This window comes from Hylobates moloch, unplaced genomic scaffold (assembly GCF_009828535.3).
Source record: "Hylobates moloch isolate HMO894 unplaced genomic scaffold, HMol_V3 SCAFFOLD_13, whole genome shotgun sequence".
Lineage (NCBI taxonomy): Eukaryota > Metazoa > Chordata > Mammalia > Primates > Hylobatidae > Hylobates > Hylobates moloch.
Window position 1 is genome coordinate 71110376 of NW_026652288.1, and position 16744 is coordinate 71127119.

Here is a 16744-nt window from a genome sequence, read left to right on the forward strand (position 1 = left end):
GGAACAGAGATGTGGGAGGTAATTTTTCCCTAAATGTCCTTGTAAGCTTTTAAAATGTGTAATCATGAAAATATAAGATCTATCCAGTTATTCTTTCCCAAAGAACCAAATTAATACACCAATGAGAAGAATTCTGTGAGAAAATATATGCCTTTAATTTAGTTCACCAGATCGGAAATGAGGACTTTTCAACAATATGTTGGGAATTGGTCCTGATTCGGGTTTTTGCTTTTGACTGAAACTTGGACACTAAATAACAGATTTCACATTTCTCTCTTTTGACAAAAGAAAAAGAAGTTAGTAAACAGTTTATGTTCTCTCTCTTCCAAGACTGTATTTTAGTGATTTACCCAGTAAATAGAAAAATACTTTCAATCCAAAACCTATTTAAAAGAAGAATAGTTGTGGTTTAGAGTAGAACATTTGTGAACAAGCCTTTTCTCTTTTTGATTTAAGAAGAAAAGATTCCTGTGACATTCACATTCAGACAAGGCTCAGGAAAATTCAGGAATAATCACATTACAGTGATTTCTCTTTGGGAAACAAAAGCAATGGGCAAAAAAATAAGAAAAAGAAACTTTCCAGCCCTCACTCCATAAACACACTGCCTGCAAAAGATAGGTTCAGCTGCTCAGTAGTCAGATGAGTCTGATTCCCACCGGTCCCCTGAGCCGGGTTGCAGCCAATAGTGATGCTTTATGAGAGGAAAGAAAACTATTAAAAATTGCAAAACCTCTCCTGCCCTGTTATCGAAATCCAGAAGACCTTAGAGAACACTACTTTTAAAAATTATAGAATGCAATGAGGCTTATGAAGGAAGTAAGACAGATAATTGTTTTTCTTTTCTTTAAAATTGCTTCCCAGTCTCCTATTTCTACCAGTTAGGAGCTAAGAGACAGTCGTTTATTTATTCATTTATTATTGAAACCCATATATTCTCTTTTTCTTTCTTTCTTTCTTTCTTTCTTTCATTTTATTTATTAAGTTGAAAGCTTCAAAATTCAAAAGGTACAAAAGAGTATACGGGCCGGGCGCAGTGGCTCATGCCTGTAACCTCAACACTTTGGGAGGCTGAAGCGGGTGGATTGCCTGCGCTCAGGAGTTCGAGACCAGCCCCTCCCACTAAAAAACAAAAAAAATTACCAGGCTGGTGGCCATCCTGTTCCCAATACTCAGAGGCGAGGCAGAGAAATGCATGAACCCTTAGTAATCAACTTCTTAATTCTTTTGTATCCTTCTGGGGATTTTTTTCTTTTTTCTTTGTTGAGACAGGGTCTCAATCTATCACCCAGGCTGGAGTGCAGTGGCAGGATTACAGCTCACTACAACATCAGCCTCCTGGGTTCAAACAATCCTCCCACCTCGGCCTCCCAAAGTGCTGGGATTACAAGCGTGAGCCACCATGCCCTGCCCTCCTAGAGATATTACGTATGCATAAAAGAAAAGGTGGTTCCCCCCTCAAATATAAATTTAAAAATCAGAGGGTCTTCACATAACCCTAACTCCTTATATTAACACGTTACTGTTCTATGAAGCAATCTCTTCTTTAAAAAATAAATTTTCAATACCTCCTATATTACTCAAAGATAAGAAAGAGCTATTTGGCAAAAAGAAATAGGATGTCCAGAGAACTAAATTGCATATGATTTTATAGCAAATCAACTCACTGAATTTCTGGTCCAGGATTCTGACCTGAAAAGCCTGTATAGATCTTCCAAGTTCCCAGCAGGAATAATTTTGTAGAAGTTTTATTAGCACTCCACGGAGATCTAAGGTCCAGAAGCCTCTTCAACTTAACTGAAGAGGAAGAGAAGAGGGAAGTGGGAAGCTGAATTCAAATGTTTGGTTCTTGTGGACTAGCAACAAGGAAGTGAAGACAGATGAAAGAGAAACCTTGAGTGCCTTGGATCAGTTAATCAGTAACTCACTTACGCTGGCACTAAACTAGATCCCTCTGACATCCAGTGGCAATTGACTGGGTAAGGCTAGACAAGTTTGTAAGTCTCTTGTTCAGTGCAAAAGAACCAGCCACAGAGAAAAGAGGCTGCTTGGAGAATAAGCTACAGAAAACAACTAAAGAGCAAAACCCAGAGAGCCCTCCAGGGACCTGTGTGGTGTCTGAGGCAGAGGCTGAATTCCAAGACAGAGTCCAGCACCCACTTTTTTTGAAACCCTTAGCCTTTTCTTCTAGCCTGGAGTCAGGTACTAGGGAAGAAAGACCCAGAAGAAGGGTATGCTTTTTAAGGTGTAGTGCGCTATTAAGAATGTTAGACTGCCAGGAGTAGTGGCTCATGCCTGTAATCTCAACACTTTGGGAGGTAGAGGTGGGAGGATTGCTTGAGCACAGGAGTTCGAGACCAGTCTGGCAATATAGTGAGACCCTGTCTCTACAAAATTTCTTTTAAAAATTAGCAGAGCAGGGCGGGGCGCAGTGGCTCACGCCTGTAATCCCAGCACTGTGGGAGGCCGAGGCAGGCGGATCACGAGGTCAGGAGATCGAGACCAGCCTGGCTAACACGGTGAAACCCTGTCTCTACTAAAAATACAAAAAAATTAGCTGGGCGTGCTGGCGGGCGCCTATAATGCCAGCTACTCGGGGGGCTGAGGCAGGAGAATCGCTTGAAACCGGGAGGCGGAGGCTGCAGTGAGCCGAGATCGCTCCACTGCACTCCAGCCTGGACAACAGAGCGAGACGCCACCTCCAAAAAAAAAAAAAAAAAAATTAGCAGAACATGGTGGCACACGCCCGTAGTCCCAGCTACTCAGGAGGCTGAGGGGCAAGGACCTCTTGAGCCCTGGAGGTGGAGGCTGCAGTGAACCAAGATCGTGCCAGTGACAGAGCGAGACCCTGTCTCAAAAAAATATACAAAAATAAAAGAATGCTAGACTTAGGCGACTTAGGTCTCCATCGCAACTCAGCCACCAATTGGCTGTGTGAACGATGACATTCCTGAGCCCAGTTTCTTTATGCTGAAACCAGCTCAAAAATACTGCAAATCTAAAACCAGCTCAGTACAAGCCAGTTGCAACTTCCCAGTACCACAGCAGTTTTAGGAGCACCAAAACTCCAGCTTCTGGAGTAACTTAAGACATTTTCAGCAACTGTCCAAGGCAATTCTGATCTCCAGTTTGAAAAACATTACGAAACACTACCCGGTCCATTCTAGCAGTAAATCTGTCAATACTACCTCAAGAAAAATAATCGGGCAATATTTAGATAAAACCAACATCTAAATCTTAGGATGTCAGGAAGCACACATTAAAACCATGAGGGATCCTCTTAGCACCACAAGATGGCAACAATCCAGAAGTGGTAAGTGAGCAAGTCGATGTGGAAAAATCTCTACAGCACAGAACCTAAACACCACTTCCAAAAACATAGCCCACATCGTTTATAAACAAAGTCGTGAATGTTTTCTGGAACCAGACCTGAATTTACAGCCTTCTAAACTCCATGTAGGGAATGCAGTTTCTTTACTCGCCAGCTAATCAGAAACTCTCTACCTGTCTGTACTTTGCATAAATGGTGAATTTGAAAATAAAAGTAACCCAGTGTTTGTCACAAATTTCCCGCCTATTACCACTGCATTCCTGAGTGGTAATAGGATGTAACAGAACATGGAGGCAGACAGACGTGGGTTCAAATTCCAAGTCTGTTCCATGTTCGTCTGTCCCATGTTCCATCTTAGGCAAGAAACTAACCTCTCTGAACCTCATCAGTAACTTAGGATAAGAATTCCTGCCTCTCTTGATTATTGTGAATTATAAAAAGACATAAAATAAATGTCATCACGTTAGGAATACATTAATGTTCATTTCCTTCTTTTCTTCCAGTACCCTTTAAGACATTTACAGAACAATAAATAACCAGAAAAACTATCCCCCATTATGGTAAATCCCAATCATGCCAAAATTCCTCAGACCAAAATAGATATCAACTGAAAAACGGTTTTTTTACATTTAGATATGGTATGTGTACCATATGTGTTCTCATGATACACACATGCTTATAAAAAGATATTGTCAGAAGGTAACGACTGTTGGCCGGGCACAGTGACTCAAGCCTGTAATCCCAGCACTTTGGGAGGCTGAGGCAGGCAGATTACCTGAGGTCAGGAGTTCGAGACCAGCCTCGCCAACATGGCAAAACCCCATCTCTACTAAAATTACAAAAATTATCCAGGCATGGTGGCGGGCGCCTGTGATCCCAGTTACTCGGGAGGCTGAGGCAGGAGAATCGCTTGAACCCAGGAGGTAGAGGTTGGAGTGAGCCAAGAGCCTGGGTGACAGAGAGAGACTCTGTCTCCAAAAAAAAAAAAAAGAAGGTAACCACTGTTAATTCTACTCAACAATATTAGGTTAAATCATATGACATTGCTGATGTTTGACCACCTTATATTTACAACTATAGCAGTTTCATATAGTTGGAAATAGCAAATCTAGGGCAAGGATTCGAGGCCGGGAGCGGTGGTTCACAACTGTAATCCCAGCACCTTGGAAGGCCGAGGAGGGAGGATCACTTGAGCCCAGGAGTTCAAAGCTTGCCTGAGCAACATAGTGAGACCTCATCTCTAACATTAAAAATCATATTTAAAAAATAAAGCAAGGATTCAATATCTGTCTGCCCTCCCTAGATTTCCTGAAAACAACAAGATCATTAGAAATCAATAACTCTGTATTGTCATCCCTGTTCTGCCATTTATTAGCTGTGTGACTTTTAAGAAAATCATTTAGCAACTTTGGGCCCTGTTTTCCAGATTTATATGATACATATGGTACATTTCTCTTTTTGTGCTCTGTAATTTAATGACTATAATAAGGCACAGGCACTTAGGTTAGTGCCACCAAAATACAGAGCTGGTAAGAACATTTTAAACTTAGCTATCCAAGTTCTCTTGGTTGTCCCTTCTGCATCCATCCTGCCCTCTTCCACTACGAAGCACAGAAGACAGAGACCTTGATGATAATAAAATAAAGCTGTGTAAACTTCTTCACAGGCTTCTTAAAATGCACTTCTAATTTGGCACACCCTAGCACAGCAGTACTGGATTTCTCCTTAAACAAAAATGGTCACGGGTGTCAAAGAGATGTGAGTGAGTGTCCACTGAACTGTGTCTAAATGATTTTCCTTGTGACCAAAGCCAGCCTGGAATAAGCCCCTGCTAGTGAGAAGAGAGAACATGCTTCCCAGGCCGAGGAGGCATTGTTCAAAGTAATGAGTTCTGCACCACTTGGTCCACAATTCACAGCTGAGTCTGATTTTCCTAGACAAAGCGCAATAACCAAATGGAGGATGCTCTTCAGCAAGCTTCCCTGGGTTTATCATTGTTTTTAGATTCATGAGGTGGTGAAGGAAAGACGAAGAGTCTCCCTAACCGTCTATGTCCTAGGAATGACAAGAGGAAATGTTTGTCAACCCTGGTCAACATTATGCCAGGATTTTGTCATGGCTGTAATGGATTTCAAGAGTCTAAATTCACTGAAAATGCCTAGAAATTATTCCATCTCAAAAGTTAAAATGTTTAAATACTCTATTGTATCCCTTTTATCCTTTTATCATAATTTTATATCCTCTCTCTTTTTTTTTCTCAGGGAAAAAATAGTTATGATCCTTCAGGCATGCAGACCAACATTCTTAGAAGGAAGCTGCAGAAGGTTCATTATGTCATGAAACACAGAGCCAGAACAAAGGATTACTGAATCACTCACCTTATCTTCATCTAAGAAACCTGAGAATTACAGGGTTTCTGTTTCTTCTAAACTCAGTGCTGCACTTGCCAAGACTACAAGTTTTAGAGTAGAGTTTGTACTTCAAAAGTGTAAGCAAATAGGTGCACATAATGCTTCCTATCCTACATATAGAGCCTTATCTAAATTACTCAGTTTCAGCATTTGTTTCTGAATCTGCAAGTCTGAGTGATTAGCACCAAATCAATCGTTCTCCTTAAGAGTACCAAAGGTAGTATCTTCACCCTGAACATCTAAAGTGGTATTAGAATTATTTCAGGACTCACAGCTCTTAGTTCATTCAGAACAGAAATCTGGACTTACTCATCTTGCCTTATATATAATACGCTCTCGCCTTTTCGATCCGCCATCTGCGGTGGAGCCGCCACCAAAATGCAGATTTTTGTGAAAACCCTTACGGGGAAGACTATCACCCTCGAGGTTGAACCCTCGGATACAATAGAAAATGTGAAGGCCAAGATCCAGGATAAGGAAGGAATTCCTCCTGATCAGCAAAGACTGATCTTTGCTGGCAAGCAGCTGGAAGATGGACGTACTTTGTCTGACTACAATATTCAAAAGGAGTCTACTCTTCATCTTGTGTTAAGACTTCGTGGTGGTGCTAAGAAAAGGAAGAAGAAGTCTTACACCACTCCCAAGAAGAATAAGCACAAGAGAAAGAAGGTTAAGCTGGCTGTCCTGAAATATTACAAGGTGGATGAGAATGGCAAAATTAGTCGCCTTCGTCGAGAGTGCCCTTCTGATGAATGTGGTGCTGGGGTGTTTATGGCAAGCCACTTTGACAGACATTATTGTGGCAAATGTTGTCTGACTTACTGCTTCAACAAACCAGAAGACAAGTAACTGTATGAGTTAATAAAAGACATGAACTAACAAAAAAAAAAAAAAAAATACGCTCTCAATAAACATTTGTTGACTAAGTGAATAAATTAAGTAAAAAATATTTCATTAAGAATTTTCACAGTATTTTACATTATGGCACCCTAACAAGAAGCACTTTTATCATATTCTATGTTTATAATACTAGGCCTATATCTGGAAGACTGATTTTTAAAACAAATTTAATTGAAGTTGATGATGTGGGAAAATATATCAAACGGAAGCAATAACTTTAAACAGATTTTATTGCAAATCTGGTGCCACTATAAATCCTCGCTCTGCCCATCAACCTTCCTTCTCTTTGTCTCCTTCCCACTGCCTCTCCCCAGCCTCCCCCAGGTACTCCCAGTCTCATTATCCCATGATCTGTTAAAACTGCAGTTTACCTCCTGGGACCAGCAGAAACACATGTCACTGAGAATTAGGGAATTGGAGCCAGTTACAAGCCACCAAATAGGGTCACAAAGTATCTGAACCTGAAAATTAAGAGTTTTTCTATTTTGCTAAACACGAGAAAAGGAGAAAAACTCAGTTGGACTTATATTTAAACATTTGAGCTAGATGGATTGCACAATGTTAAGAATGTATGACAAATGAGATGGGAAAGAACTTTAACAGCATGTTACTCGCTAACCATTTGAAAAGTGGTATGTTTGATTTCATTTGCTGATGGTAGGAGGATATTATCTTAAAACATCTACCACAAATAAACACTTGCTGTTCTTGAAAACAAATTGCTTGAAACTGGTATGTAGTGAGACAGTACTCACGTATTACTTCATCCAAGGTATTTTATGCCACACTTTATCCCAAGAAGAGTAACTCCATTTTAAATTTTATTAGCAGTTATGTTAATTCTAACCAATGTTTAATAGCAACTAGGTACCAATCATGCTGCCAAATATTGATGTAGTTTAAGAAAAATAAGCAAGAAGCTGCCACTCCTTCTACATACTCCTTAAGATGTATACTTTTGCCAAATGCTAGGCTGTACGTAAACAAATGGATTTTAAAAGAGGGGACAGGGCTGTCAAGATTCACAATTTTATGAAAATGAAAATGATTCTCGTCTGCCGGGTGCAGTGGCTCACACCTGTGATCCCAGCACTTTGGGAGGCAGAGGTGAGTGGATCACCTGAGGTCAGGAGTTCCAGACCAGCCTGGCCAATATGGTGAAACCCCATCTCTACTAAAAATACAAAAAATAGCTGGGCGTGGTGGCGGGAGCCTGTAATCCCAGATACTCAGGAGGCTGAGGCAGGAGAATAGCTTGAACCCAGGAGGCGGAGGTTGCAGTGAGCCGAGATCGCACCACTGCACCCCAGCCTGGATGACACAGCCAGACTCCGTCTCAAAAAAGAAAAAAAGAAAATGACTCTCAACAGACAGCTTGAGAAAACTGGCTTCTGTTAAGGCTTCTTGAAGCGTTCTCTGCAGAAGATTTTAATTCCAAAGGTGACCAAAACGCTGAGGCAACTGAAAAAAAACTACCGCCTCTTCTGGGAAAGCCTTTGTTTCTTTTCATTGGCATTATACTCTGGTCCCTTTTGCAGAGCATCTCCTTGTCATAAACATGCCAATAAACAGGACATCGGTGCTGCTGGGTTGTACAAGCTCTGCTCTTCACCTGGGTTAGGAGGCACAGATTTGTCCTTGTAACGCTCGAGAACAATCACTTCACTGAATTTTCTAACTCCTTATCAGGAAGTAAATGTTTTATTCGTCTCTCCTTTTCGGGACAGAGGGGGATTTCAATTGATGCCCTAATAACTAATCTCTCACCATTTTCTTCTGTCCGTGATCAAAACGGTAACAAGGGAAGGGAAAAGTTGGGTTTTTTTTTTAATTTAGTTGGTTATTGCTTTAATACTGAACTCTCAACGTCAAAATGTGATCACAAATTGATTCGCAGAAGGAAACAAATAGAAAAAGCCTCGGGAAAGAGGGGAGAGGGCGTCGCAGACGCTCAACAGGGAACTGGGCTTAGGGGCGCGCGGGGTGGCGTCTCGGACCCGCAGCTCAGTCGCCAGGGAAACGCCGCGCAGGCGCAGAGCGTGCCGCCGCGGGGCCGGGGTTTGCCTCCACCACCCCGCGCCGCTCGGGCGCTCTTGGTTCTTCCCAGGAAAGGGCAATGGAGTATATCCTCCTCGCGCTGGGCACACCTAGTCTTCTCTAAGAGGGTCCTGAGCAGGGTCACCGGGCGCAGGAAAAGCTGTGAGACTCCCCAAGTGTAACGGACGCCGCACTCCCCTTGCTGGGAAACGCGGACCTGCTCTCCTGGCGGCGTCTGGCGGTCAGAGAGAGGGTCCCGGGACCCCGCGTGAGCGTGAAGCATCCTGCAGCGAGGCTGGACCTTCCACCGGGCGAAACGCCACCCACCACCACCGCAAGGGACACGAGAGTTACATTATTTCGCAGACACACACACCCACCCTCATCCTTCTGAATTATGGGACCCCGAGGAGCAGCCGTGGCCATTTCCCCGCACGGGGGCTTAGGGGATCCCCACGCACAGCACTCAAACAGTCCTAAAGAGGCGTGTCCCGGCTGTGGCTGCCGAGAGAGGAACTCGGGCCACCTGCTCACTCGCTCATCAGACTGGCGTACCAGTTCTCTTTTTCCTGCACACCCCCTTCTCTCCCGGGCCCCCTCCTTCCCCCGAAAGCACTGACCTCCTCAGCTTTGAGTGTTCAGTAGCTGAAGGACTCCTCGGAGTCCGTGGCACAGGGAGCCACCTCCGAAGTGCTGGGGTGATGAGTTATTGGCCCCTGTGACTCCAACTCCAAACCCCTGCCGAGGGCCAGAAAAGCCCCCCTAGAAGAGCACTTCTCCCCACTAGCCAGCAGAAGCCCCAGACGAGCGGGGAAGAGCGGGGCGCCGCCGCCACAACCTGCTTTCTCATTCAAATCCTCACGCTCACACAGGAGCCCCCTCCCTCTCGGCCCCGCAGCTTCCGAGGAAATCAGGAACTGGAGTTGGGGAGAGCGGACTGGAGCGCTCGCTGCCTCCTCTGGCCCGGGCGGGATGGGTGTACGGAACCCCAGGGCTGCACCTGGAACCCCAAGGCTGCACCTGGAACCCTTGGCCTACTCTCTCCTGCGGAGCTCCCCGCTTGGCAAGGGCCAGAAGCACTGGGAATGAAGTCCTTTTACTCCCCCGCAAGTTTCAAAAGTTTCCAAACCCAGGGTAACCCCTTGATATTCAGTTTGGGGGCTGTAGCCGGAGGGCCTCGGTGGTGGGGGGTAAAGGAGTTGGAGAAACAAAAGTTGGAGGTGAAGGGCGCAGGGAATGGGAACTGCGTGCAACTTGCACCAAAGTAAAAAGTGTTCTCAAACGCCCGCCTTACCTCCTTTAAAAAAAAAAAAAAAAAAAAAAAAAAAACTTTCTAAGAACATAGCATCTGTCGATGCTGCAAATTAAAGAGATCTACTCTGAGTGAAGTGCAACTAAAATCGAGAGAGTGTAGATGGTAACACTTTGCTTTTATTTACCCCCAGTCTCTTCATTTGGAAATGCTACTCCTTGGCATTAACAGGCCACTTATTCACTTAGATCCGTTTAGTGGCTGGTTGACTCAAGCGGGCAACCTGCCGGGAGTAAGAAGGCGGCGGTGGCAGAGGAAAGCTTGCACGGAGCAGGCACTCAAGTGTTGGTGAAACGATGAAATCTACTGAACGCACTGACAGGATGAGTGACCAGCTTGAGGCGGATGCTGGAACCGCCGCTGGCCTAGACGGCCGCAGTGTGATCCGGCTTCTGGATTCCAGGATTTACATTTATCAGCCTTCATTCAACCTGCCCTATTGTTAGTTCAAAGCCTGGCTGGGAAGGAGTGGGGACGCAGCTCTTTACTCACCTTTCAGTTTAAAATAATCCTCCAATAAGAATGTCCTGGAAAGCTGGCAGCATGGGGTTGGCAGGGATTTTCTGGGCTTAGTGACAACATAAACTAAAGTCATTTTCTTTTTTCATGCATGAATTTGCCCAGGAAGTTACAAACGAGTAAGTTACAAATGAGTGCCTGAGATTGGAGCTCGGGGCCTTGGCTGCCTGTCCGCTTTGACAGACAGTTAGTGTGGAGGGTGGTAGCACTGTGACCTCTCAGCGCAAGATCTAGGGTTTCACCTTTTCATCCCACTTAGCCGATACCATAGAAACAACCCATTTGTATTATTCAATTCAACAGAGGCAATTACAATGTCACAGCAAAGCACCATGGGCAAGAAGAAACTTTATCCTGAAAACAATCCTAGACTCTCAGAAAAAAGAAAAAAGCCACCAGAATACCCACTTGAATTTCTTCCTGCCAATAGTACCAGGAAGAAATCAATTTGGAAAAAATGTAGGTAACGTCCTCTGCCTCTACAGAAACAAACCTCCCCAAATTTACTTGTTTTTGTTTTTGTTTTTTTGCATGCCCGTACACAAGCCTCAATTTATAAGAAATTAAGTTATTAACCCTCTGCCTCCAAATTGCTTTGTATTTTGTAAACAAGCTTGTTAGAGCTTTGTTTTGCTGGTAACCTCCATGGTGAATAGAAAAGCCAAAAAAAAAAAAAAACCCACCAAGATAATCCCTCAACAGCAGCAGTTCACCCCCTAACCTCCGGTGTTTGTCTTTCTTGAGTCTGAAAAAATGCAGATGCACACGTTGAAATAAACTCAGACACAAAGTTCATAGTAAGAGCACTTGTTTGCTATGCATTCTTTATTTTGATAGTTTTAATCAACTCCCATAATTTTGGAAACTTTTAAATTTTTAAATTGTGTGATATTTCAAACCTACCAAAAACAGGACATACACCATGTAATACTCCTGCTCCCCCAACCCCTTCTTTTTTAAATAAAGCATTACAGATACAGCTAAACCCCAACTCCTGACTCGTTACCCTCACCCCTTCCCAAAGGTAATAATTCTGAAGTTGGTATGAATCATAATTATGCATGTTCTTAAATGTTTAGGACATTTATACATCCATAATCTTTTAATGTAGCTTTTCTCTCCAAGTCGTTTTAACATTATTTATCAGAGAAAAAACCACTAAAACAATTAATTAATTAATCGGAGAAAATCACTAAAAACAAGAAAATGTGTTACATTGCTAAGTTTTTAGAAGCAGGACAGAACTATTTTTCCTGCTTGTGACAATCAGAGTATGGAATAACAACAAAGGGATTAGACAGTGGGTAATAAGCAGCCTTTCTAGGTTATACAAACTCTTCCATGGTTACCAAAGAATAAATAGAAAAACAAAACAAATAATACCCTCCTCTTTCACTGGTTAAAGTGGAACTGGAGAAAATGAGATCTGCATTAAAACTTCTTTGGGCAGGTAAGACAAACATCCTACATGGCAGTAAAGTACCTTTTCTAGAGGATCTCTTGGTCATGCAAGCTATGATCTTTTTGTAAGGATTTACCACTTTTCCAAGTATAAAGAACTCCTGCTGGTAGCTCAATACAAGGTTGCAATCCGCCTGGCTGAAAATTCTGGGGTTGAATTAGCCCTGCTTCTTCAAGCACAGGGACATCCATCTGTACAGTAGTTACAAAAATCTTTTGCTGTGATTCTTTGACTTAACATCCTCCCAGCATTAAAAGTGCTAAGAAAGCATCAATTTTTCTTAAATGCCATTGAATGGTGAAAGGCATCCTTCCCAACCCCCACCCTCCTCATTTCCCGAGCGATGACTCTCATTAATTATACTGGCACACCGCTGCCCAGCCTCCCTTCTAAATAGCTGCCAGATTTCTACATATCATCTCTGCCTTGATACAGAATGTGCACTGACACCAGGATCACAGAAAATCCTGTAAGAGGTGCCTGACACACAGTAAAATGATTGATGTGCCTTGTGGTGAGCCCACTGTGCTGCGTATCGTAGGGGGTTTCTTAGAAAACTGCACTGGGAATTTCTGTGTTGGAAAAAGATTTTTCTAGCTGTGCAAAAACTGTGCTTCCAGTTGCAAAAAGAGCCATTTATTTAAGGTGTTCAAATTGAAACAGCAACCATCTTGAGTTATATCCATGAGTAAGAGAGGAAAGGAGATAAATGTTCCCTATTTTAATCAATGCACCAAGTTAAGAAAACCATTGACCAAAAAAGCTTATCAAGGAGGAGGCATTCCTCTTTCAACACATATTTCTTTAGTACTTGCCATGTACCAGGCACTGCTCTAGGTGGTAAGCCTTAGCTGGAATATAGATAGCACTCCTGAAGTAGAGCGTAGTACCTGTCTTTATGGCCCTACCCTACAAATTGGTCACGGCTTTTAGGTACAAATAACAAAACCCCTTATCAAACCAGCTTGAGTAAAAAGCTGATGTATTGACTCCCACTTTAAGATAGGGGCAAGGACAAGGACTTCAGAAAGGGTGGGAGTCTAGCAATTCAGAATCAGCATTTCTCTTGTTAAAGAAAAAATGAGTGTTAAAGCATGGTAAGGAAGGCTTTATTCAGGACCATCGAAATCGGCACGGGACTACTGCAAGGAGCTCATGCAGAATACAGCATAGGCAGCTGGGAATTTATAGACAAAGAGCAGATGGGGTTGCCGGATGAAAAATCGCTAAGAGGAAACATCAGGGATATGAGGGACTCTAGCTAAACCGACCTAACTGGATTCTTGCTGAACACAGGCCAGGGCGATCAGACATGACCTGGGCGATAGTGAAGGATGAGGGATCTGATCAGATATTGAGAATGATCAGATATGGAGAGTGGGGGTTCTTGCTAAACTGACTTGGCAGAACTCTTTTCTAAAACTGAGTTTTACAAGAAAACGCACATATGGGCCCAGGAGAAGGCTCAGAAGCATGACTAATGTTTGGCCAAGCAAGGAATTTTTGTCACTCTCACACTTTCACCTTTGCTCCTACTATTTCCCTGTCTCTGCTTTTCTCAGATTTTGATCCCATTCTCTTCTATTCCATATGAGCTTTCTGTACAAGCTGGGGGTGGGGAGAGCATGACTAGAGACAGCTCCAGGTTTCAATCGTCTCAACTAGAGAGGCCTTTTTGCTTTTACCATCTGTAAATAAGATGGTAGGAAAGGATTTGAACTGACCTGACTTAGGTCATGTGTCCATCCATAGGTCAATTACCGTGGACAACAATAAGTAGAGTATATGTGTGGCCAGACTCTGATTATACACACACCCTTATGGCCAGGAAGGCAGGGTATTATAAGTAGCAGCCCATCAGAACTACTTGGAACCAGGGAGGATTTGTTCCCAAGATGAAAGTCGCTAGTCCTACCAAGTGAAGGCAGGAAGAGATTCTGGCAAATAAAAAGAATAGATGTAGGCTGGGCAGGGTGGCTCACACCTGTAATATCAGCACTCTGGGAGGCTGAGGCGGGTGGATCACGAGGTCAGGAGTTCGAGACCAGCCTGGCTAACATGGTAAAACCCCGTCTCTACTAAAAATACAAAAATTAGCCAGGCATGGTGGCAGGCACCTGTAATCCCAGCTACTCGGAAGGCTGCGGCAGAGAATTGCTTGAACCCGGGAGGCAGAGGTTACAATGAGCCAAGATGGCGCCACTGCACTCCAGCCTGGGTGACAGAGCGAGACTCCATCTCAAAAAAAAAAAAAAGAATAGATGTTCCCTAGGGTGCCCTCTCTTAAATCTGCTGCCAAAGAAAGAAACACCTTTATACTGATTCATATGTATATGACTTAATCTACAGAGTAGATCAGAAGAGAAATTTCCTAAATCCATCATGGGAGACTGAGGGGAGAGGAGTAGTAATGGCCAACTGTAAGTTCTACCAATCTTTCCCTCCACAGCTGAAGAAGCATGTGTCCCCATGTGGGGCCAACTGACAGGAGCTGGAGATGGGGAGGAAGGAACATAACCAGGATAGCTGATCTCTGAAAGAGTTGTTTTGTTGTGTGTTTTTGATTTTTTATCATGGAAGTGTTTATACATACACAAAAGTAGAATAGTATAATAAAACCCTATGTATTAGTCAATGTGTTTCAACAATTGTTAATATTTTGGCAACTTTATCCAGGAATATGGAGATTCTCTGAAATACTTAAATTCATAAACTAACACATTTTTGCAGTACTATGATGCTGGTTACTGAAAGAAATGCATGCCTCTTACGGTAAATTATATAAGACCAGTATATGCAAAGCACTTAGCAAAATGCCTGCTACAAAATGAGCTTTCAAATATGTCAATTATTTTTACTGTTAATATTTGAAACCTATTTAAACTTTTATTTTTTTGTTTGTTTATATATTTATTTATTTATTATTTTGTGTGTGAGATGGAGTTTTGCTCTTGTTGCCTAGGCTGGAGTGCAATTGCGTGATCTCAGCTCACTGCAACCTCCCCCTCCTGGGTTCAAGTGATTCTCCTGCCTCAGCCTCCCAAGTAGCTGGGATTACAGGCATGTGCCACCATGCCCAGCTAATTTTGTATTTTTAGTAGAGATAGGGTTTCACCATGTTGGCCAGGTGAACTCCTGACCTCAGGTGATCTGCTTACCTTGGCCTCCCAAAGTCCCGGGATTACAGGCCTGAGCCACAAGTCTACAAATGGAAATGTTTTGGCATACAGAGGAAAATAATTTTGGGTTTTTTGTTTGTTTGTTTTTTGACACAGAGTCTTACTCTGTCGCCCAGGCTGGAGTGCAGTGGTGCAATCTCGGTTCACTGCAACCTCGGCCTCCCAGGCTCAGGCAATTCTCCTGCCTCAGCCTCCAGAGTAGCTGGGATTACAGGCGCCCGCCACCATGCCTGGCTAATTTTTGTGTTTTTTAGTAGAGATGGGGTTTCACCATGTTGGTCAGGCTGGTCTCGAACTCCTGACCTCAGGTGATCCACCCACCTCAGCCTCCCAAAGTACTGGGATCACAGGCGTGAGCTACCGTGTCCAGCCGAAAATAATGTTTTTTAAGAGACAGGGCTCTCACTATGTTGCCCAGGCTGGACTCTAACTGCTGGGCTCAAGGAATCCTCCTGCCTCAGCTTCCTGAGCAGCTGAAACTACAGGTGTTCTGCTGGAAAATAACATTTTAAGGCTAAACTCTGATTCTTCATTTCTTACCAACCGACTATAACTTTTTTTTTAATGATTTATTTTTAAATGGCAGCTATTTACATTTTTCTATAATGAGCCTATATAACTGGGCGTGGTGGCTCACGCCTGTAATCCCAGCACTTTGGGAGGCCAAGGCGGGTGGATCACGAGGTCAGGAGATCGAGACCATCCTGGCTAACATGGTGAAACCCTGTCTCTACTAAAAATACAAAAAAAAAATTAGCCAGGTGCGGTGGCACATGCCTGTAATCCCAGCTACTCGGGAGGCTGAGGCAGGAGAATCACTTGAACCCAGGAGGTGGAGGTTGCGGTGAGCCGAGATGGTGCCATTGCACTCCAGCCTGGGCAACAAGAGTGAAACTCCATCTCACTCCAGCCTGGGCAACAAGAGTGAAACTCCATCTCAAAAAGAAAGCCTATATAACTGTTTTCCCCTTTTATCTGGAAAGGTCAAAAATATTATAAGCAAATGCACATTTCACCATACAAAAAAGGAAAGAACATGAGTTAAATTGTTAAACTGAGGAATGAGCCTGGACTACATATCAGAATTCTAAATAATAGCTCCCCACTTTACTGCCTTGGCAAAATACTTCATCCTGTGAATGCTGGGTGAAGGGAAAATAGCATAGCTGTGCCTAAATTAATTTTATTCAACTAATATTTTCTTAACTTCAGTTATACTTCTTGGGAGATTTTAGTTCCCAAAATAGGGTGAACACTTTCTGAAAGGCAGTAAGTGTGCTAATTAAAGTGAACTTTCCCCATTTTCTATTTTTCTCCAACTTGTTTGATTGTTTATTTCTCTTGCAGTGGGAAGGGGAATGAAGTAGTTGGAGGAAACAATGGTGTCAGAGAAGGAGAGAGCCCCTTTTCCTCCTTCCTAAGAGATTCAAAACTCAGCTCTGTGCATTTTGTTTCCAGAAAGACCTCCCACAGAGCCAATATCTGCAACTTTCAAGATGGTCAAAGCTTGCTCACCAAGACAGACCTTTAATTGAAGTTTCTTTATTCAGCCTTAGAAATAATACTGAAACTTTGAGGCTACATATTTCCCTC

The 16744-nt window shown here is 43.1% G+C and overlaps 2 protein-coding genes across 2 annotated transcripts in view; one reads left to right on the forward strand and one right to left on the reverse strand.

The window, feature by feature from the left end:
* PLCH1 (phospholipase C eta 1) overlaps nucleotides 1–9387 on the reverse strand; it is a 258562-nt gene extending 249175 nt beyond the window's left edge. The window contains exon 1 of the mRNA XM_032173906.2: nucleotides 9300–9387. The gene's annotated coding sequence lies outside the window, so the exon portion shown is untranslated. The remainder of the gene's footprint in view (nucleotides 1–9299) is intronic.
* LOC116481186 (ubiquitin-ribosomal protein eS31 fusion protein) lies at nucleotides 6083–6630 on the forward strand. Its single transcript, XM_032173914.2, has one exon. It carries the CDS (start codon nucleotides 6121–6123, stop codon nucleotides 6589–6591), a length of 471 nt encoding a protein of 156 aa, XP_032029805.1. The 5' UTR covers nucleotides 6083–6120; the 3' UTR covers nucleotides 6592–6630.
* Nucleotides 9388–16744: the final 7357 nt, after the last annotated feature.